Consider the following 24,114-nt stretch of genomic DNA (forward strand, 5'->3'; position numbering starts at 1 on the left):
TTGGAACTAGTCAATCAATACTTAGGTGCACATATGAAAGTAAAACTCGACAGAATCAAGTAGGTGGGAGGGGAAGGAGGGGTTGGGTTAATTCACACCTAACAGGTATAAGGGACACATTCTGGGGGAAAGCACACTTATGATTTTGACCTGAAATATACAAAACAAACAATTTTTTAAAAACCTAGGACTATATTTAACCAAGCAGATGAGAGATTTCTACAAGGAGAACTACAAAACACTAATGAAAGAAATTGCAGATGACACAAAGAAATGGAAAAACAGCTCCTGGTCATGGATTAGATGGCAGCGGTTCTGTGGGTCGCAACCCCTTTGTAACAATGAAAATACATCCTGCATATCAGATATTTACATTACGATTCATAACAGTAGCAAAATTACAGTTATGAAGTAGCAACGAAAATAATTTTATGGTTGGGGGTCACCACAACACGAGGAACTGTATTAAAGGGTCACAGCATTAGGGGGCATTAGGAAGGTTGAGAAGAATCAATATTGTTAAAATGACCATAATGCCCAAAGCAATCTACAGATTCAGTGTGATTCCTATCAAAACATGAATGTCATTTTTTCATAGAATTAGAAAAAACTACCCTAAAATTCATATGAAACCAAAAAAAGAACTTAAGTGACAAAGAAAACCCTAAGCAAAAAGAATAAAACTGGAGGAATCACATTGCCTGACTTCCATTTATATGACAAAGCCACAATAACCAAAATAACAGTGTTTCTACATAAAAATAGACACATAGATTAATGAAACTGAACAAAGAATCCCGAAATAAAGCCATATACCTATGACCAATTGATCTTCAACAAAGCCAACAAAATATTAACTAGAAAAGGATTCAATAAATGGTGCTGGGAAAATTGGATAGTCATATGCAGAAAAACGAAACTAGGTCCCTATCTCCTACCAGATACAAAAAAAAAAAAAAAAAAACTCAAAATGGATTAAAGACTTAAATGGAAGACCTGAAACTATAAAAATTCTAGAATAAAACCTTGAAAAAGTTCTTCAATACATTTAAGTAAATGATATTTGACTAAGATCTCAAAAGCAAATGCAATAAAAACACAAACAACGGACCTTATTTAAGCTGAGAAAAACACGAATCAAAAATGGAACTTATTTAAGCACAGCAAAATAATTAACCTACCAAATGGAAGAGAATATTCATAAAATATGCATCCAGCAAAGTATTAATTAACATCCAGGATCTACAAGGAACTCGGATAATTCAGCAAGTAAAAAGCAAATAACCCCATTAAAAGGTGGGCAAAGAACATTTTTCAAAAGAAGATAGACAAATGGCCAAAAAGATGAAAAAATGCTCACCATCACCAGTCATTTGAGAAATACAAATTAAAAACACAATGAATTGCCTTCTTACTGCAGTTAGAATGGCCATTACTAAAAAGTAAAAAAGCAGCAGCTGTTGGCTCCAATGTGATGAAAAGAAGCCATCTGGACACTGTTGGTGGGAATGTAAGTCAGTACAATCTCTGTGGGAAGCAGCATGGAGATTTCTCAAAGAACTAGAAGTAGATCTACCATTGGATCCTGTAATCCCACTACTAGTTATCTACCCAAAGGAAAAGAAGTCAGTATACCAGGAAGATACCTGTAACTCATGTTCATTGCAGCATAATTCACAATAGCAAAGATATAGATTGAACCTAAGGGTCCCTCAGCTAAGGAGTGAATAAAGAAAACAGCGCACACACACCCCATTTACTACCACTCAGCCATTAGAAAAAGAATGAATAGTGTCTTCTGCAGCGATTTGCGTGGAAGTGGAGGCCACTGTCCTGAGTGAAGTGACTCAGGACAGTCAGCCCCTGTATGTTCTCCCTTGTAGGTAGGAGAGAGCTGTGGGTACACAAGGTCACCCAGAGTGGACACTGAGATGCCAACATGGGGAGGGACGCAGGGGCAAGGGAGGGAAAGTTACCTATTGGCACAATGAGGGGCACACTAAAATCACAGACTTTAGCACTACACACTATATCCATGTAACAAAACTCCACTTGTACCCCTAAGTCTGCTGAAATAAAAATAGATAATAAAGAGCAGAGCAGAGGTGAGGACAGAGGAGAGCGGGAAGCTAGCCCTTGTAAACATTAGGCAGAGAAGGAGCCAGATATCGCAGGATTCACAGAATGACCAGATTAAAACAGGACCACGCCTAGCACATTCTGGGAACGTGATGAATGGTAATTCAGTCTCTGCTCTCTGTACCCTTGGTCGTTCTGAGGGTCAGCACATAGTGCTCTCAAATTATTTTGGTCTTGCCTATTTCAAAGAAAATTTAGAGGATCAATTGATTTATGCTGAAGTGTGAAAGACTTCTTGTGTTTGTCCTCCATGAAAAATTTGTATTTTAAAGAGATATCCTGAAGAGGACAGCTTTTAACCAAGGAAATGTGGGGTGCCTGGGCAGCTTCTATCCTTAGGCCCTGCAGGTCTGTCAGGCAGCCTGCCTGCAGGCCTGAACAAGGCTACCTTTGACACCACCAGGTTGATCTTGTGCAATGCTGGGGCCAGGCTGTGCTCTTTGTCCTCTGGCCTGAAGGCATCTAGAGGTGGCTGAGCCCTGGTCATCCCCTCAGAAGCAGGCCCATTCTGCTCCAGCTCCAATGCCCCATTGACCGTCCCAGTGCAAGTCCGTTGCCATGACAAGGTCGCCTCCTCCAAAACCACAGCTTTGCTGGGGTCTTGCAATTCCTGGACATAGAAAACAGGACTCTCCTGGAGGAAAAATTTCTGTAAAGACAAAAAGAAAGGGAAGAGATGGAAATTCAGTTCTTTAGTTGAGTTGCAACGTGTACCCATTTTTTACTGGCTGGCCAGTTGGTATGGTTTAATGAGACAATTTGCTGCTGATAAAAATTCTAGATCAGTTATTTTCCTAATTTTTTTTTTTTTTGAGACAGAGTCTTACTATGTCACCCTCGGTAGAGTGCCATGGCGTCACAGCTCACAGCAACCCCAAACTCTTAGGGTCAAGTGATCCTCTTGCCTCAGCCTCCCAAGTAGTTGGGACTACAGGTACCCACCACAACACCTGCCTATTTTTTTATTGCAGTTGTCATTGTTGGTTAGCTGGCCCAGGCCAGGTTTGAACCTGCCAACTTCAGTGTATGTGGCTGACACCATAACCACTGTGCAACAGGCATGGAGCCCTATTTTCCTAAATTTCAAACCACTGGGCCACTGTTCCATCTGTGCATACCACCTGTACCACCAGTTGACTAAGGCTTAACCTATATTAGCCTCATCTCTTAGCTGTTGACTCATAGGGCTGATGTTTTCCTAATTAAATTTCATTTACAGTTATTGAAAATAAAAATGTCTGCCTGTGTCCCACACTGGGGGAAAATTTCATGTTGCATCTACACTTGGCCATTGGCAGGTCTACACTTGGCCATTGGCAGGTTACTACTCTGCATGTACAGCTCCTGATCTATAAAACCTGAGCATTGAACAATATGAATTCCAGCACTTAAAAGGGCAGATAGGGAATATGATCCCACTGAAGCCAAGTTATATCCACGTGTCTCCACCCAGAGATGTGCTTAGAAAGAAATCTAGAAGGATGTTTGTTAACACTGCGGACCCATCCATCCAATCCCAGACTGTAGCTTCCTCATCTCTGCCCACTCACTGGGTGAAAACAGGCACAGAAGGCAAGACTGGGTGAAAGAATCTTGCACACCCACACGAGGAAGGTAGCAGCAGGAGCCCTGGTCCAGCTGCTGAGAAGTTAAGGAAGCTCCCCAGGGTGTAGATAAATAAAGAACTTGTCTGTGTTATTCAGCCAAGTCCATTATAGCCCCGGGGCCTTTGCACATGCTGCTCTTCTGCCTAGTCATCATCACTCAGCTCAAAAGTCACTTCAGCACAGGGATCTTCCCTGATCAGCACCCCCACAGTATCCCCAATCCTTCCCCAGGATGCCCTCCAGAACACCACACTGTGATCCGATGCAATCCTCTTCCATCGTTAAGGTGCTAGTAACTCATCTGTTTCCAATACCAGGTCAGAACGCTCTCAGAGCAGGGGCCCTGTTGGTCATGCTCCGTGAGGACTTTCCAGTGCCCACAGGTGCTAGGTGCTTAATAAACGATTTCTTAATAAATGAATGAATGATGTAGGTTGTAGACTGCATGGGATGACTCTTTTTAAAAATTGGCTTAGATTAGGGTTTTTATACTCACATGCCTGTTGGGACAAGACCAGCTATACAAGAAAGTGAATTATACCATTTCTAATAAGTGGTCAGTAAAATGCACCAGTCTGGAGGCAGGAAACGGTGGAGGAGACGGCAAACTGTACCTAAAGGCCCTGTTAACAAGACAGTTAACACCTGCTCCAGCCACTGTGGGCATGGGAGATGGTGGCCCAGTGTCACCAGATCTTCTGATTACTCAAGAGAATTTGGAAGTCTGAGTTTTATTTCTCTTTTTTTTTTTTTGAGACAGTGTCTCATTATGTCACCCTCAGTAGGGTGCCCTGGAGTCACAGCTCACAGCAACCTCAAACTCTTGGGCATAAGCAATTCTCTTGCCTCAGCCTCCCAAGTACCTGGGACTACAGGTCCCTGCCACAACAGGCTGGATATTTTTTTTGTTGTTTTTGTTTTTGTTGTTTAGCAGGCCCAGGCCAGGTTTGAACCTGCCAGCCCCAGTGTATGTGGCCGTCACCCTATTCCCTGAGCTATAGGAGCTGAGCCAGAAGAAATCTGGGTTTTCATATAAAATGTCCCATTTTTTTACTTTATTTATTATTTATTTTTTCTTTTTGAGACAGAGTCTCACTATGTTGCCCTTGGTAGAGTGCCGTGGCGTCACAGCTCACAGCAATCTCAAACTCTTGGGCTTAAGCGATTCTCTTGCCTCAGTTTTCCAAATAGTTGGGACTACAGGTGCCCACGACAATGCCCAGCTATTTTTTGTTGCAGTTGTCATTGTTGTTTAGCTGGCTCAGGTGTATGTGGTTGGCGCCGTAACCACTGTGCTACGGGCACCGAGTCTTTGTCCAGGTTTTTTAAATACTGGTAACAGATACATTTTTTTTTTTTTCCGAGACAGAGTTTCACTTTATCACCCTCGGTAGAGTGCTATGGCGTCACAACTCACAGCAACCTCCAACTCTTAGGCTATTACTTCATAGTAGCAATGAAAATAATTTTATGGTTGGGGGTTACCACAACCTGAGGAACTTTATTAAAGGGTCACAGCATTAGGAAGGTTGAGAACCACTGGTAAGTGATTTTCCTATCTCAGCCTCCCAAGTAGCTAGGACTACACGTGCCTGCCACAACACCCGGCTATTTGGGGTGGGGGTCGGGGAGGGGGTTGTAGTTGTCATTGTTGTTTGGCAGGCCCGGGCTGGGTTCCTATCCGCCAGCTCTGGTGTATGTGGCTGGTGCCCCTAGCCGCTGAATGGTAAGCACTGAGCCAGATACAGTTTAAAAAAAAAAACAAAACAATACTGTAAGGTCGCCCTACGTGAACCTGGATAAAGTCTGCAGACCACCTACTGGATACATTATCCTAATATCCTCTTGGAAACTGGGAGCCTGATCTGTCTGTCTGCCCAGTCCCCAACCCAGCCTGGGCATAGGAGGTCATTAACTAGCCAGGCCTGCTTTTGACTTGGGCTGGGCTCTGCCTTAGGAAAGGGATACCTTCAGGAGGAACACCATGAGGGCTGCACACAAATGAACACCCAAGCAGAGGGCCATGCCATCCATCAGTCCTCTGACCACTTACCTTGAACCTCTCCATCGCAGACTTGGAATTCGTGAGGCCTTTGACTGCAAAGGACACAAGGAACGCTGCCAGCCGAAGGGGATTCAAGGCAGCCATTGTAGAAAAGGCCTGCATGAGAAGGGGGAGGCAGTGAGGACTGCAGCCCTTCCGTTGGGGGGGTCCCTATCGAAGTGTTTCTCTGGTGCATGCCTGAGCCAACCAGAGGTGACAGCTGTCTGGAGCACACACAGGCCCTGGCTACAGACTCTCAAAGGCTCCTCTTCTTGCTTGGGTGCATTCCCCTGGCCTCCCCAGCATCTCCTCATTGATACCACCTCAAGAGCAGCATTCTCTGTCTCATTCTGCTCAAAGAGTTAGGGTCCCTAACCCTGGAAGGCAGCTGCAGCTTCTCAGGGCCAGGCTCAGACCACCGAGGAAAAGACCAAAGGGGCTACACCTTTCTACTTAGGGTGCATTTCCAGGGCTCTTTGGGGAATCAGAGAAACTCCTCAATTGGAGATTCTCAACCTCAAGGCATGTATCAGAATTATCAGGGTTTAACTACACACACCACCTCCTCCATGCCCTTGGATGATTCCGCTGTCCCCCTCTTCCTCCCAACACTGCTGCTATCCAAGACAACACTTTCTCAGATGTGTTGAGATGGAAGAAACCTAGAGCATCCAAAAAGTCTGGAAAGTCAACATTGATTTGTAGGACCCATTGAAGCCTTCAGATCTTTGCAGGGCATGAGATGGGAAAGGGCCTATGAAAAACTCCCTACCATAGCTGGGAGAAAACACTTACTAATGAAGCTGTGAGTTTCCTTTTTAAGGATACGTGGATAAGGATCATGACTGCTAGGGCCACTGTCGGGGTGACGAACAAGCTGACAGTGGTCAGACTCTGGAGAAACCCACTCTTCTCCATCAGTTTCCTTTCCTTCTTTCTTAGGTCTAGAGAGTGAAAAGAAATACACCCAAGATAACCACAAGATCTTCCTGGAGAGCACAGCACCATCCCCAAAGCGTGGAGGTGAGAGTTATGTCCCCCAGGACATGACCAGGCTCTGAGCAGAAAGTCACACTTTCTATACCTTTAATGACTTTTGCGAACGGTTTCTCCCAGGTGTACATTTTAATCAGTTTGATACAAGTGAGGACCTCGCTGGTGGCCCGGATGCGCTGGTCGCTGACCTCGGAGACGCGGTGCTGCATCTTCAGGATCAGTCTGGTCAGGAACACCTAAAGCCAGGACGCAGCAAGTGTGTGATGGGCAAGAGCTCCTTTGGCAAGGGTGGGAGAGTTCAGCCTGGCACGCGCAGGACAACTAGGAGTATTTCCAAAGGTTAAACTCCAGGTGTGGACGCCAGGTTTAATTCCGTGCTGAGTGACTCCGCTGTGACTCTTTCCCAGGGAAGCTCTCCAGGCAGTCACACCCTGGGGTACCCTGGGGGCCTTTCCCTCTTAAGTCCCAAGCTGGGCTATGGCTAACTAACCAGGAACCAAACGGAAAATGGCGCCTCTGCCCCTGGAACCCTAGACCCTCCAGCAACTGCAATCACTTCTGACTATCGTGACTGTGCCCAGGGTGGAAAATGTTTCATTTCCATAATTCAGAGCACAGATGTAATCCAAGCGTCACTTCTGTTTTGCCTAACTTTGAATCACTTGTTTCTTTGGCAGCCAATGTGCTTCCCTTTCCCCATTTTACTATGTTCAGCCAAACAGTAAATACCACTTGCATTATTACATCAGTACCTTCTGGGTAGAAGGAAGGGGACAAAAATCTTACAGAGATCATTTACCAAGGAATATCTGTGAAGCAGACAATCTCTCAGAGAAGCCTGCAAGGCAGACCTTGCACATCACGTTCACCTCTTACTTGTCAACCAAACACTGTGGGCAGAGAACACTGTGAGGTGGGAATTAAAGCTGAATCTTAACTTCAGTGGAACGAACCATCTGCAGTAGTCAACATTCCCACGTATCTCAGATTCCAGAGCAGAACAAAACAGGTGGCTAAGAAAAACGTTACCTCCAGTGGGAAAATCAGGAGATAGCAGAAAGTGGCGATGAGTGCGGTGGGTCCCAGAGTGAAGCAGGTGGAAATGGTGCAGACGATGAGCGACACCACGGCGACCAGCAGCAGGGGCCCATAGTACACCCCCTCAAACAGGTAGTTGATGTCGCTGGTGAAGAAGTTGATGGCCTGTAAGACAGCACACCTGTGGGCATAGGTGTCACCTCCCAGGTATGCAGAGAGGGGCAGAGGGAAGGCGGCCTTGGCATGTACTGTCCTAGCATGGCAGAGGGCAAGGGGACACCTCCGGTTCGCAGCTTTCTTTTGACTGGCTGTGTGACCCTCAATGCGCTACCACTCCGAACTTCAGCTTCATCTGTAAAGCTAGAATAATCACACCTACTTATATGGTTTTCGTGAGAATTTCAGTAAGATATAAAGTATCTGCACACACAAAATATACTCAATAGAAAGTATATTCTAGGCGCAGCACCTGTGGCTCAAGCGGCTAAGGTACCAGCCACATACACCTGAGCTGGTGAGTTCAAATCCAGCCCGAGCCTGCCAAAAACTAGCCGGGCGTTGTAGTCCTGTAGTCCCAGCTACTTGGGCGGTGGAGGCAGGAGAATCGCTTGATCCCAGGTTGCTGTGAGCTGTGATGCCACAGCATTCTACCCAGGTGACAGCTTGAGGCTCTGTCTCAAAAAAAAAAAAAGCATATTCTATGGCTCGGTGCCCGTAGCACAGTGGTTACGGCGCCAGCCACATACACTGAGGGTTCAAACCCGGACCGGGCCAGCTAAACAACTGCAACCAAAAAATAGCCGTGCATTGTGGCGGGCACCTATAGTCCTGGCTACTTGGGAGGCTGAGGCAAGAGAATTGTTTAAGCCTAAGAGTTTGAGGTTGCTGTGAGCTGTGATGCTACAGCACTCTACTGAGAGTGACAAAGTCAGACTCTGTCTCAAAAAATAAAAAAGTATATTCTACTAACACTATCACTGCTACTAATATCCAGATTCCAAAGAATTCTTCTATTCTATTCTGTTCTATTCCACTAATGATAATAATAATAATAATAACTGAATTTTCTAGGCAGGGGCTGAATGATTTTCTTTCTCTTTCTTTTCCTTCTTCTTTTTTGCCAGAAATTCTTCCACCCACTTTCCTTCCCCCCATCTACTGCCTAGTTCAATGCTATAAAAAACTAACATTCTGAATCAAGACATCTTTCAATAACCAATTCATTAGTATCTTTTATAATCACTGCTGATCAGAATCCCTTGAGGAGTGATTTTCTTTTAACTTTAACCTAATCTCCTTCCAGTTCCCAGGATGTGCCGTAGCCTGAGTTTTTCAAATGCTTTAACGTGTATTAGGGTGCATAAATAGGGATGGCCCCTTTGGAGGGCAATTTAAAAGTATTTTTTTAATTAAATATTGCACCAACCCTATGACCTGGCAATGTCACTTCTGAGAAACAGTTTTCTATATTGGAGGGAGCATGTACGTGGATGTCCACTGCAACACGCCATACACCAGCCAAACCCTGGAAACGCCCTGAATGTCCACTTCTGGGGAAAAGTTAAAAGGCCACTCCAGAAGCAGCGTTGAGTCCTGGAGCTAAACTGCCAAGACTCAAGTTCCAGACTTGTCACTTACTAGCTGTGGAACCACACAGGTGACTCAGTGTCTCTGTGCCTCTCTCACTCCATCAAGGAAAGGCTAAATAGTACAACCTGCGTGTTCATGTTGATCTGAGAACTGTGCTAGATAATACATAGAAAGCACTTTACTGTGACACATTAACAGTACTGTACTCATGATTAAGCACCAGTGAAATGAATGAGGAATAGCTGCATGTGCCAATGTGGAAAGCTAAGTCGTAACCAGGAGGGAGAAAGAACAAACAACACTCATGACGTAGCACCACTGGTGAGAAAACTGGTGAGAAAACGTCCCCCGAAGCTACACTGCACATTTTCTTTTTTGAAATTTCAGATTAATGTGAGGTTATGAACAAGGTTACAATGTTTGCATCCGTTAGGTAAAGTCTCTGCTGTAGTTGTTTCCCACACCGAGGAGATGTGCCACATGCCCTTACACTGTGCCCATTAAGTAGGAGCACACCAATCCTCCCCCCACCTATCTCCCCTTCCTCCCCACAACTTGAATTTAATTGTGTTTTTCTCCTGTGTGGGTGTGAATTAGTTCATTTACTGGCTTCATCTCAGTATCGAGTACATTGGATACTTGCTTTTCTATTCCTGTGATACTTTGCTAAGGAGAATGTTCTCCAACTCCATCCAGATTAATACAAAATATGTAAAGTCCTCATCTTTTTATGGCTGAATAGTACTCCATGGTACACATATACACAGTCTATTAATCCATGTAGGGGAAACTGAGCCCTGATCTTTAGCATAAGACTCACTTCCTGCTTGAGAGACCTAGAGAATTGGGAGAATCGGGTGGCACCTTTGGCTCAGTGAGTAGGGCACCGGCCCCATATACCCAGGGTGGCGGGTTCAAACCTGGCCCTGGCTGAACTGCAACAAAAAAAATAGCCGGGCATTGTGGCGGGCGCCTGGAGTCCCAGCTACTTGGGAGGTTGAGGCAAGAGAATCGCCTAAACCCAGGAACTGGAGGTTGCTGTAAGCTGTGTGATGTTACGGCACTCTACCAAGGGCGATAAAGTAAGACTCTGTCTCTACAAAAAAAAAAAAAAAAAAAGAGAGAGAGAGAGAGAATTGGGAGAATGGCACATGAGTTGTGTACATGCCGGAGATGAGAAAACTGGCCTCTAAGACAGAATGCATATATGAGGTGTGGCAATAATAGTCATGGTAAAGATGCTCTAGATTCCAAAGGTCTCTTGGTGCTGGAGGCAGAGGTTGTGCTCAAGGTCTGCAGTTTTGCATAAACAAAGGTGGAGATGCTCCGTCTGACCTTCTCCACCTGCTCCGTAATCAGTGCTGATGTCAGGCACGCAGCTTTTGTCTACTTCTTCCTGTTCTATGATGATAAATACGGACCCAAGGTTTACTTGGAAGGGCTCCTCCCAGAGTTCCTCAATCCCCTGACACAAACTCTGTGTCAAGCCTCTTCCTTCCAAGACCTCCAAGACCTCCACATCGGGTGACCCCAACCCCCTTCAAATCCATTCATGGGTTGATGGGCACTTGGGTTGATTCTACATCTTGACAGCTGTGAATTGAGCTGCGGTAAATAATCCAGTGCAAACATCCTTATGATAAAATGATATATTGTACATTTTCTGTTGGTAAAACCAAGTTGCAGAATGCTATGTAAAATGTAGTACCATTTATGTAAAAACACACACAAAATATAGTAGGTTTCCATGGGTAACTTGGCTGTGTACCTAAATGTTCTCTAAAGGACACAAACCAAACTGGTAACAGCACTAGCCTCTGGGGATAAGGAAAGTGACTAGGTCTGAAGCTTTGTCTCTGCTATTTTATTTTGATTCCAAGGAGAATGTATTCAGGTGTTTTGTTAAAATTGATTTTTAAAAGTAATTTATGGAAACAGCCATCTAGAAATTCTTATTTGAATAATCACTTCCATCTCTGCTGTCACATGGCCCTTTTGTTATACGTATCTGTGAAGAGGTTCGAAGTGATTGGGTCTTGTTTACAGTAGGTGCTCAGCACAGAGACATATAGAGAAGGAATCAAGGCTGGCCTTGGTACAGGTAAGTGCAATGGTTAAAGGGCTGAACTGGGCGGCCAGGACGCTGTATCCAAATGCAGCCTCTGGCACTAACCAGTCATGTGTGAGTTACCTACCCTTGTCATGTGACATAGTGCAAGTTACCTACCCTCTCTTTGTCTCAGTTTCCTCCTCTGTGACAACAGGAACGATAATAGAACTTATCACACAAGATGGATGTCATGTAAGTAAAGCACTGGGGACAATATCTGGCTGAGATAAGTTAGGGACTGTGGTGGCCTTCCTGAGAATCACAGGGGAGAAGGGCTGCCTTGATCCTTTGACTGTTAAGTGCAGGAGGACGGGGCAGCCACTCTGCTCAAGACCTAACAGAAGCTATAGTGATCACACGGTTTAACACTTATGAACAATTGCCCCCTACTTACTTTATATGTAAGGACTCATTGAATTCTGTGAGACAGAAGTCCTACAAAGTTGGATTTATAATTATTCCACAGCTTCAGAGAGGCCAAACTAGTTACCCAAGCCTGTGGAACCAATAAAATGGTGAAGAACGATAGTAGTAATGATGGTTACAGTAAACACCTACTGTGTGTTAGCACTCGAGTTGAGTGAAAGCTTCTATTTCATGGCAATGGTTAAGCTAGCAGGTGCTTTTTGGACACCTGTGCTGTGTAATTCAGGAACTGGGCCTTCTGAGGAATGGACTGGCATATACGGAATGGTTGAAAAGGTCTCATATTAGTGAGGCAGGCAGAGTCGTGCAAAAAAATTAAAAAAAAAAAAAACACCTACAAATCTTAGTGGTGAGCGGTGGTAGGGGGTAGAGTTTGGAGAGCTCATCATGAAAGAAAGGACATCTACACTGGGCCGGGAAGGATGAATGAGAGTTTTTGAAGGGCAGGGCGTGGGGGTGATATGAGCTAAGTCCCCAGGAAGCGGACACATCTAGTATACTTGGGTACTGGAAGTTAGCCAGCCTGGACGAAAGGGAGGAAATCAACCTTGGGCTAGAGGAGAGAATATGGGAAGAAATGAGGATAGAAAGGAGCTGATGGCAGGTCACAAAGGGGTGTGGATTAAGAGTGAGGAGCCAAAGCCACACTGCCTTATCCAAAAAGTAAACTGTCAGTTTCATAATTGGTGGAACCACACCTGCAGTGCATTTTACAAGGGTATATGTTAAGTGTAGAATATAAATGTCTTAACACAATAACTAAGAAAATGTGGTGAAGGCTATGTTAAGCAATTTGATTAAAATATTTCAATTTGTGTATATAACCAGCACATTGAACCCCATGATTGCATTAATGTACATAGTTACGATTTAATAAAAAAAAAAAAGTAAACGGTCAGTTTCAACATAAAAGGAATCCAGACTTGGCACCTGTAACTCAAGCAGCTAAGGCACCAGCCACATACACCAGAGCTGGCGGATTGGAATCCAGCCTGGGCCTGCCAAACAACAATGACAACTATAACCAAAAAATAGCTGGGCATTGTGGCGGATGCCTCTAGTCCCAGGTACTTGGGAGGCTGAGGCAAGAGGATCACTTAAGCCCAAGAGTTTGAGGTTGCTGTGAGCTATGACACCACATCACTCTACCCAGGGCAACAGCTTGAGACTCTGTCTCAAAACAAAAAACAAACAAAAAAAAAGGAATCCATGACCTCACTGTAATTGGTGAGCAACAGAAAAATTTAAAATTGAATGTTTAACACATACAATTCCGATAGCATCCTGACTATGGGTTAGAGTACCTTCCTCCAGCCCTGACTATGAGTTGTGTTGTAAGTTAGAGCACCTTCCTCCAGTCCTGACTATGGGTTGTAAGTTAGAGCACCTTCCTCCAGCCCTGACTATGAGTTGTGTTGTAAGTTAGAGCACCTTCCTTCAGTCCTGACTATGGGTTGTAAGTTAGAGTATCTTCCTCCAGCCCTGACTATGAGTTGTGTTGTAAGTTAGAGCACCTTCCTTCAGTCCTGACTAGGGGTTGTAAGTTAGAGCACCTTCCTCCAGCCCTGACTATGAGTTGTGTTGTAAGTTAGAGCACCTTCCTTCAGTCCTGACTATGGGTTGTAAGTTAGAGCACCTTCCTCCAGCCCTGACTATGAGTTGTGTTGTAAGTTAGAGCACCTTCCTTCAGTCCTGACTATGGGTTGTAAGTTAGAGTATCTTCCTCCAGCCCTGACTATGAGTTGTGTTGTAAGTTAGAGCACCTTCCTTCAGTCCTGACTAGGGGTTGTAAGTTAGAGCACCTTCCTCCAGCCCTGACTATGAGTTGTGTTGTAAGTTAGAGCACCTTCCTCCAGCCCTAACTATGAGTTGTGTTGTAAGTTAGAGCACCTCCCTTCAGTCCTATGGGTTGTAAGTTAGAGTATTTTCCTCCAGCCCTGACTATGAGTTGTGTTGTAAGTTAGAGCACCTTCCTTCAGTCCTGACTAGGGGTTGTAAGTTAGAGCACCTTCCTCCAGCCCTGACTATGAGTTGTGTTGTAAGTTAGAGCACCTTCCTTCAGTCCTGACTATGGGTTATAAGTTAGAGTATCTTCCTCCAGCCCTGACTATGAGTTGTGTTGTAAGTTAGAGCACCTTCCTTCCGTCCTGACTAGGGGTTGTAAGTTAGAGCACCTTCCTCCAGCCCTGACTATGAGTTGTGTTGTAAGTTAGAACACCTTCCTCCAGCCCTGACTATGAGTTGTGTTGTAAGTTAGAGCACCTTCCTTCAGTCCTGACTATGGGTTGTAAGTTAGAGTATCTTCCTCCAGCCCTGACTATGAGTTGTGTTGTAAGTTAGAGCACCTTCCTCCAGCCCTGACTATGAGTTGTGTTGTAAGTTAGAGCACCTTCCTTCAGTCCTGACGAGGGGTTGTAAGTTAGAGCACCTTCCTCCAGCCCTGACTATGAGTTGTGTTGTAAGTTAGAACACCTTCCTCCAGCCCTAAGAGTTGTGTTGTAAGTTAGAGCACCTTCCTCCAGCCCTGACTATGGGTTGTAAGTTAGAGTATCTTCCTCCAGCCCTGACTATGAGTTGTGTTGTAAGTTAGAGCACCTTCCTTCAGTCCTGACTAGAGGTTGTAAGTTAGAGTATCTTCCTCCAGCCCTGACTATGAGTTGTGTTGTAAGTTAGAGCACCTTCCTTCAGTCCTGACTAGAGGTTGTAAGTTAGAGTATCTTCCTCCAGCCCTGACTATGAGTTGTGTTGTAAGTTAGAGCATCTTCCTTCAGTCCTGACTAGGGGTTGTAAGTTAGAGCACCTTCCTCCAGCCCTGACTATGAGTTGTGTTGTAAGTTAGAGCACCTTCCTCCAGCCCTAACTATGAGTTGTGTTGTAAGTTAGAGCACCTTCCTTCAGTCCTGACTAGGGGTTGTAAGTTAGAGCACCTTCCTCCAGCCCTGACTATGAGTTGTGTTGTAAGTTAGAGCACCTTCCTTCAGTCCTGACTAGAGGTTGTAAGTTAGAGTATCTTCCTCCAGCCCTGACTATGAGTTGTGTTGTAAGTTAGAGCACCTTCCTTCAGTCCTGACTAGAGGTTGTAAGTTAGAGTATCTTCCTCCAGCCCTGACTATGAGTTGTGTTGTAAGTTAGAGCACCTTCCTTCAGTCCTGACTAGGGGTTGTAAGTTAGAGCACCTTCCTCCAGCCCTGACTATGAGTTGTGTTGTAAGTTAGAGCACCTTCCTCCAGTCCTGACTATGAGTTGTAAGTTAGAGCACCTTCCTCCAGCCCTGACTATGAGTTGTGTTGTAAGTTAGAGCACCTTCCTTCAGTCCTGACTATGGGTTGTAAGTTAGAGTGCCTTCCTCCAATCTCTGTCAAGGTTTGCTTGTGTTGCATGGCACAGACAGCAAGAGCAAGAACTGACAATGACAATGACCAGGCGAGTGAAAGCGTTCCTCTTTTGCAGATGAGAAAAGAGTATCAGAGAGATCATCTATGATCGTTGTCCCCCAGGAGATTCCCTGAAGCCATCCAGTGCACCAATCCTCTCAACACAAGTTTGCTCAGGAAATATGCTTTCCATTGCGCTTCTACTCCGGATTCGTGTTCAGGGCTGTATCCTCAGGGCTTAGAAGAGAACCTGGCTCAGAATAGGTCTTGGTAACTATTCGCTGAGTGAAAACCTAAACCTCTTAACCCCTGAGTGCAGGTGGCATCTCCCTGGGCTATCACTGGGCTGCCTTCATGCCCAGAGGCAACTGTTGATGGTTATTGACACTCAGCCTAGGAAGTCTTTTTTTCTCCTTCCTCCTTCTGTCCTAACTCCCTTTGTCCCTCTATTGGTCCCCAGGGCAGTGATGTCTACGCGGAGATGTGTGGTCTGGGACAGGCGTCCCAGTCACTCACCTCTCCTGAGGTGATGTGTGTCAGAGACTTAAACTGTAAGAGCTTCTCAAAGGCAAAGGAGGAAATGGCCCCACGGAACCTGATGCCTGTACGCTGGTTGATGATCCAAGTTGAACAAAAACTCACAGACTTCAGACACTCCGTGAGAAAAAGAGCAAGGCACAGGCCCACTCCATGGAAGATGTCTCCTGACTGCTCTTCAGCATATTCTAGGATCCTTGGTACAATCAGCGTCTAAAGGAGACAGGAGTTTGGATCATTTGAACCACATTTGACATCTGTCACCAGAGAACAGGATTGGGAGGTCTGGGTTAATGCTGGAGATCTTGCTGAAAGCTCAACATTAGTTCAAGCACAATCCCGCCCTGGAGGTCAAGGTCCAGTTGGGGGATACTCAGTGCAGGTCCTGATGGGAACAGGAGGCACAGGACCTGGGTCAGGCAGGTGTGGGCAGGACTTAGGCTGTCCAACAAGGAATGGTGGAACACCCTGGAGCTAGTGACAGCGGGGAACTGTCGTGTCCCTAGAGCTCAGAATAGAGCACCAGAGAGGGGACGGTGAGGTTCATAGGAACTTAAAGTGGGGAGTCATGCAGAGAGGCCCCACACCAGGAGCTCTGGTCTCCAGCCTCCAAGGACAGGGAACAAGGTGGCCTGGGCAGTCAGTACCCTCACTCACACTTCTCCCTCCCTGTGGTCACCCACTGGAGTCTCATGCTGGTCAAACTCAACCATTGGGGGAGGTCCCTTCACAGACCCACATTGGGACAGGGTGGAAGATGGTAGGAAAGGATGGAGAATCCCCAGCACCTGGCTGTCATCGAACTCACTCACTCTGCGGTGTCATCAACCGTTTTTTTCCTGACCTGTGACTGTTTTTTTCCTGGCCTGTGTCCGTTCTCCCCTTACCTGATAACAGGGCCTTAGCTTTCTTCTGGGGAGATGCTTACCTTCCCCATCGTATGCTGGAGAGCTGGGTTGTCAATCGAAGCACCCCACCCTCCTCTGCCATGTGACCCCAGCTGGCCAATCAGACTCTTCCTCTGATATCAGACTTTGGGGCTTGGGAACTGGAGGTCAGGAATTAGGACCCGTTTATCCCGACCTCAGTACATGAAGGAGGCCCTAACTCCTGCTGCCTCCGCTACCCAAGCAGCAGGAGCTGGCAAGTCCAGAGCCAGGCCATGTTCCAAGTGCTCTAGACACATATTTTATTTAGTCCGACCCTACGAGCCACGTAGCGTCATGTTGTCCATTTTACACAGGAGGACTTCCTTGATGTCTGCCCCTGAGGATGTCATGGGGTTCCATGAGAAAATCAAGGCACAGGGAGGGGGATTAAATTGTCGAAGTTCACCTGGCATTTAAGTGGCAGGGCCATGGTTTGAACCCAAGGAGTGGCCTCAGAGCTTTCATTCCTAACTACTGTGCTCCACTGTCCTCAATAGGTCTTCACTTCCTGGACACCAGCTGAGAGATAGACAAGCCCCCAACCCCTGCATGGGCTTGAACATGCCCCCAGTGGATCTCTAAATCTCTAAAGTCTGGAGTCCCCCAAACCTCACCAAGTCTGCCACTTACTGGCCCGAGGACGCTCATGACAGCAAAGCAGCAACATGCAAGCGCAGTGAGAACAACCCTGGTTCTTTGGAACTGCAGCATCACTCGAACTGCTGAAGCCTTCTTGGTCCCTCGCCTGGAGACCTCCTCTTCCCAAAGGCGGTAAAGCCTGGAAAAGAGGGAAATCGAACTGGTGAATCCTCCCTGCATGTGTCACCCAGAAGTTCTGGTCATTGCTCATCAGGAGTTTTGTTGCAGAAATATGCGAAAATAGAACAATATAGAAACCCCCCATATTCTACAATTAACATCATTTTGACTTTTTGTTTGTTTGTTTGTTTTGTTTTGTTTTGTTTTTTGTAGAGACAGAGTTTCACTTTATTGCCCTCGGTTGAGTGCCGTGGCGTCACACAGCTCACAGCAACCTTCAACTCCTGGGCTTAGGCAATTCTTCTGCCTCAGCCTCCCGAGTAGCTGGGACTACAGGCGCCCACCACAACGCCCAGCTATTTTTTTGTTGCAGTTTGGCTGGGGCCGGGTTTGAACCCGCCACCCTCGGTATATGGGGCCGGCGCTTCATCTCTCCTCCCTCTCTTTTTTTTTCACCCTGGAGCAGTGGTTCTCAACCTTCCTAATGCCGTGAACCTTTAATACAGTCCAAAGGGCTTGCGACCCACAGGTTGAGAACCGCTGCCCTGGAGTATTTATTTATTTATTTATTTTGAGACAGAGTTTCACTTATTAACCCTCGGTAGAGTGCCGTGGGGGTCTGTCACAGCTCACAGCAACCTCCAAATCCTTGGGCTTAGGCGGTTCTCTTGCCTCAGCCTCCCGAGTAGCTGGGATTACAGGTGCCCACCATGATGCCTGGCTATTTTTGTTGTTGTTGCAATTTGGGCGGGGCTGGGTTTGAACCCACTAACCTCGGTATACGGGGCTGGCACCTTACCCACTGAGCCACAGGCGCCACCCTGCCCTGGAGGATTTAGAGCAAATCTCAGACATCATCATACTGTTTCATCTATAAATGCTTCAGTACACATCTCTTCCAGAAAAAGCTTTTTAAAAAAATTTAGTAACATCATTACCACAGAAGACTTAACTAGTTCTGACTTTAGTTTAAAATTATGTGAATAAATATTTTGATTTCTAAAAAATCTTAAAAAATAAAATAAAATAAAAAATTAATTAAAAAACATTTAGTAACAATAATTGCTTAATGGCATTTAATTCCTAAACCATACTCAAATTTCTCTAATTACTAAAAAAATAAGTTTTCACAATTATGGTGTCTGACTCAAAATCCAAAATCCAACATTTAAAGGACAAATCTGACAGGACTCTTGAGCCTCATTTTAATCTATAAACATTTAATGTTGTAATCTTTTTTTTTTTTTTGTAGAGACAGAGTCTTACTCTATTGCCCTCAGTAGAGTGCCACAGCGTCACAGCTCACAGCAACCTCCAACTCCTGGGCTTAGGCGATTCTCTTGCCTCAGCCTCCTGAGTAGCTGGGACCACAGGCACCTGCCACAACGCCTGGCTATTTCTTGTTGCAGTTTGGCTGGGGCCAGCTTTGAACCCACCACCCTCGGTATATGGTGCCAGCGCCCTCCCCGCTGAGCCACTGGCACCGCCCAAAATAAAGTCTATTTTTTTTTTTTTTATTATTTATTTTTTTCTTTTTTGCAGTTTTTGGCTGGGGCTGTGTTTGAACCCACCACCTCCGGCATACGGGGCCAGCGCTCTACTTCTTTGAGCCACAGGCACCGCCCTAATGCTGTAATCTTAATGGCATTTAATTCCCAAACCATATTTAAATTTCTCTAATTACTAAAAAAAAAATGGTTTTCACAATTATGGCGTCTGACTCAAGATCCAAATGTCCAACATTTAAAGGACAAAAACAGGATTCTTGAGCCCCATTTTAATCTGTAAGAATTTGCCTTCATCTGCAGTTTCTACACCATTTACTTGTTGAAGAAACTGAGCGATTTATCCTCTAGAATCTCCCACATTCTGGATTGGGCTGATTGCATCTCTGTGGTACTGTCTAACATAATCTTCCATTCTTCATATTTGCTATTAAATTGGTAGCTAGACCCAGAGGCTTAACGAAATTCAGAATTCAAGCCATTGGCAAGAACATTTAATAGACAACATAGCATGCTCCCTGTTGCCTCAGCTCAGAAGCCATGCTGTGTCTGACGCCCCCCTGTTGGTAATGTAAAGGCAGGTCAGTCCCTGAGGTGCATCAGCCAGACTTACTCATTACCTACTTCCCCACCAGTAATGACCATTGCCCAGAGCCACTTCCACTAGCCTTAAAACGTGCTGATCTTTCAATTCTGTCATTACTTCTGTATTTAGTAGCTTGCATTGGTCTATACAAAACAACTCCCTCATTAACTATTTTACTGCTCTGAAATACAGTTAGCCTGGGAAATAGCCCAGGGCTGTAATAATGTCTCTCTTCTTTGTGAATTAAGATTCATGAAACCTGGAACTTTTTTTTTTTTTTTGGAGACAGTTTCAGTTTGTCACCCTCAATAGAGTGCTATTAAATCATAGCTCACAGCAACCTCAAACTCTTGGGCTCAAGAGAGTCTCTTGCCTCAGCCTCCGGAGTAGCTGGGGCTACAGGCACCTGCCACAAGGCCAGCTATTTTTTAGATACAAGGTCTCACTCTGGCTTCAACCTGTGAGCTCAGGCAATCCACCTGCCTCCGCCTCCCAGAGTGCTAGGATTATAGGCCTGAGCCACCACACCCTGCCCTAAAACCTGAAACTTTTACTTCCAAGAAGTGACTTTAATTATTTCAAAGTCCCCAAAAGAGGGCCCCAGTGTTGTGTCACACAATGGAAGGTATGTTCTTATTTTGAAATGTCAAGCTAATCATGATTAGGATATTTGTGTTACACCAGCAAAATAGGAACAACAAAAATTTTTTTTTAGTGTGCTATATAACACAGTATTCAAATAAGCATCTAACAAGTTATCATACAGCTGGGTACAGTGGCTCATGCCTGTAATCAATAGCACTCTGAGAGGCAAAGGTGGATGGATCACTTGAGGCTGAGGCAAAAGAATCACTTAAGCCCAAGAGTTTGAGGTTGCTGTGAGCTGTGACTCCCAGGCACACTACTGAGGGCAACAAAATGAGACTCTGTTTCCAAAAAAAAAAAAAGAAGAAGCCAAAGGTGCAAAGATGTTCTGAAGGAATAGGGAAGTGTACCCCGGAACTTTTGTTAAATCGTGAACATATAGAAAGAAACCCTCTATTCGCCAAAGGTGTGAATGCATGGATAATGTTTTTGAAATAAACATCCAAAAGCCAAGCAATTTCAAAAGCGCTAGTGGACAGACATTGTGAGTGATGAAATAAAAAGGCAGAATCAGTGAACTGGAAGGGAAGTGGAAGCAGACCAGGAGATCTTGTATTCGCCATGGTTAGAAGAGAATAAGCCAGCCGATGTTTAACTTGTTGCCTGTTACGCATCACGTGCTTTTCCAGGCACTTAGGCTAAATTTATCATGTCTTTTGTTTCTGACAACAGTCCCATAAAGGACCATGAAATAAACTTTATGATCCACTATTTCATAAACAGGACACAAGGCCAGGAAAGGGCAACTTTTCTCACATTGGAGTTGGTAGGAGATGAGATTTTGACCAATATCTGGCGTTATCCAAAAGGGGTTTCCAGGAACTATCCCTGTCTTTGTGGTGAATAAGGCTGGGCAGGAGAGGGTCAAAGCTTGGCCATTACGTATTTACATACGTAAAGTATTACATATTTTCTCAGTGCCTGAAAAACACTAGTTTTCTTTATAAATCTCTAAGACCTAGATACAATATACAACATTTCACAAACTCCCCTGACCACTAAACGCTCTTTTCAGGGAGGCTTTTATTGGGTCATAATTTCCTGAACGCATTTAGAAACTTTCATTTCGTAATTGATGTCTCTCATGAAGCAGCTAGAGGCAGGAACGTGAATACAAGACATTTAAAATCACATATTCATTTATTTTCACCATTTGATCCTCCTCTTACCTGTGAGGCTGGTGGTATAAGAAAGTTAATCACACAACTAGTTGACGGTGGCTTGAGATTTAGGAGACTGAGGTACACACCAAATGGAATACTCAGGTCGCGCCACTGTGAGAAGCCTGCTCCAGAAGAGAAAATCTAAAGAGACTGGAAGGGGTCATCGCCAACTTCCTTGAGTTCATGGGCCTTTTGGCAAATCTGATAAAATATGTGACTCCTTGCTCCAGAAAAAGATCTCCAGTCAATATGTATGAAGCAGGCGCACCATTCCAGGAGATACATGAACCAAGCTGAGGATGGACTTTACCCACCGCCCTGAGGCATCTCTGGTTACTCTCCCAATAGGAGATGGTCTTTAACTGGTCCAATGACTTGCCCACCTGACTTTACCTCTGGACGTTTTTGGCTGAGGCATCATGAACAGACAGTGGAGGGATGGTTTTCTCATCCAGGCGATTCCGTAATCCTTTGATCATGAGAGGGGTGAGCCACGACACTGTGAGGTAGGAGAACAGGCCAGCGTCATCCACGGGGTTGGGGGCAGGAAACCTAGCAGAGAGGTCACAGAGGAAAAAAGGAGGTCGAGCTCAAGATTTTGAAAAGATGAATTATAATCATGTAGACTGTAAAAGTCACAATGTGTCCATCCAGATCTACACAAAAGTATTTTTCATGACTTTATTATTTATAAGTTGAAAAAATAAACAACAAAAATATTCATTAATAGATTATTTAAACAGAAACGAATTCTGATAGACTCATACTATGCAATGCAATGTAGAAGTTTTTTTAAATACAGTTGAACAGCTCTAAGCATCTTAGGCAAGAATAAAAAGGCCCCTTGAGGATCAAAAAATTTAGTGGTTGGGCGGCGCCTGTGGCTCAGTGAGTAGGGCGCCAGCCCCATATGCCGAGGGTTCAAACCCAGCCCCGGCCAAACTGCAAAAAAAAAAAAAAAAAAAAATTTAGTGGGTTTTTTTTTTTTTTTACTTACATAAAAAAAGAAAGAAAAGAAGGAAAGCAGACAAAGCAATATGTATGTATGTATCAAATTAATAGTGGTTGACTTTGAAAAAGGAATGAGAAGTGGTAATAGGAAAAGAGATTCCCAGTGCTTTAATGTTTTCATTTTGCTTTCATGAAAACAATAAAATGAAATTAAAAGTAAATAAAAATGATAAGGTCTTATCATTGAGAATGATTCACCAATTTAAAGGAATGATTGAATTAAGGCATTGGGATTGTGAGTAATTTTTCTACTTTTTAAAAATTGTTTTTAAGGTTACATGTTTCAGTGTTAATAAAATGCAATTGGAGCAAAGATTTGGAAAGAGAGATGGGGAGAGAGGTGGGAAGATGAAAATGCTGATCTTGTGAGATTTCTTTCTGGGGAGGCGGTGTTATGGCCTCCCCTTTCTCTATCCTCCAACCCTTTCTCTACTCACAGTGGTGGGACTGTGCATTCTCCCCCAGGCTGCCACGTGTCCTTACCAGAAGTGTTGGAGAGAGGAAGGAGAAGGGGAGGGCAAGAAATTATGCAGATACTGGGCAGCGGAGTCACCAAAGAGGGTGCAAATCTCTGAACCAAGGCCAATATCCCAAAGGCCCAAGAGAAACAATGTATTTATCTAACAGGAAGCTGCCCAAGAGAACTAAAGTACCAACGTTCTGTGTTCTTGGTGGAGATAATATCCACTCGCATTAACAGAAGCTCAGGTTTTAAAAATAGGAAAACAAATGCAGTTTTTTGATAGATTAACTCTTAGAAAACACATTGAAGAGAAGAGGGAAACAAATACAAAATGAACTCTTGGCAGTGAGCCGCTGAAGGGTCTTGCCGATAAGTGACAAGCCTGCAGATGTGGTCACGCTTGGGGGAGTGTGGTTCTGTGGTGGTCCCTGCAATCAAGGCTGTATTAAGTTAGAAAGCAATTTGGGCAATATTGAAGTGAATTATGATGTATCAGTTGAGTTTCTTTGATTCTTAAATTTAAGGCTAACATCATAGGGCTTTGAGGTCTTCCAAGGCTCTCCATGACTCTTAGAATGAAGACTAACATCTGTGAGGTCTGTGCACCTGCACGCTCTTTGGCATCAGCCTCGACAGCCTCATCTCACGCTGTACCTGTCATCACACGAGACTTTACCGTAACACTGGCCTTCTTCTCTGTTCCTGGACACATCTCATCTTGTCCCTTACCCCTCGGTGGAGACCTTTGCCCCTTCTGGTCATCCTCATTGTTCTTCCCCTGCTGCTATTTTCTGGTGAAAACTTGTTCATTTTTCCAGCCTCACTCAGCTTCAGCCACTCAGAACCCAGCAAGATGTCACTTTCCTACTGTGCCTCAACATGCCCATGCTTCATACCACCTTCCCCATCCGGCCTATAGCCATGTGGCTAATGATGCGTTTACTAGCTCACTGTCTCTCTGCCCGTGTGACAGAGAGGCCACAGGGGCCCGGACTGGGCCTGCCCTGCTCATGGCTGCCTGATCCTTGCTGAGTGTGATGACTGTGCTTCCCCGTGAGCCTCAGGCTGCTCTGGAGATACAACTGTGGTGGGCAACATGACTATGTAGGACACAGCAATGGCACCTTGGAGAGAGGCCTAGGTGTGAGGACTGACAATCATTGCCCTGTGGAGACTGCCCCTCTGTCTCCCT

At 44.9% G+C, this 24,114-nt stretch overlaps 1 protein-coding gene across 1 annotated transcript in view; it reads right to left on the reverse strand.

Moving 5' to 3' along the window:
• Positions 1-24,114, reverse strand: part of ABCC11 (ATP binding cassette subfamily C member 11) — a 91,738-nt gene that overhangs the window by 61,829 nt on the left and 5,795 nt on the right. Inside the window, exons 4-11 of the mRNA XM_053582118.1 lie at positions 21,842-22,000; positions 17,421-17,568; positions 15,841-16,074; positions 7,816-7,989; positions 6,875-7,022; positions 6,586-6,734; positions 5,800-5,907; positions 2,528-2,788 (exon numbers count right to left, since the gene is read on the reverse strand). Of these exons, the coding sequence (XP_053438093.1) occupies positions 2,528-2,788; positions 5,800-5,907; positions 6,586-6,734; positions 6,875-7,022; positions 7,816-7,989; positions 15,841-16,074; positions 17,421-17,568; positions 21,842-22,000 (1,381 nt within the window). The remainder of the gene's footprint in view (positions 1-2,527; positions 2,789-5,799; positions 5,908-6,585; positions 6,735-6,874; positions 7,023-7,815; positions 7,990-15,840; positions 16,075-17,420; positions 17,569-21,841; positions 22,001-24,114) is intronic.

This window comes from Nycticebus coucang, chromosome 2, assembly GCF_027406575.1.
Source record: "Nycticebus coucang isolate mNycCou1 chromosome 2, mNycCou1.pri, whole genome shotgun sequence".
Lineage (NCBI taxonomy): Eukaryota > Metazoa > Chordata > Mammalia > Primates > Lorisidae > Nycticebus > Nycticebus coucang.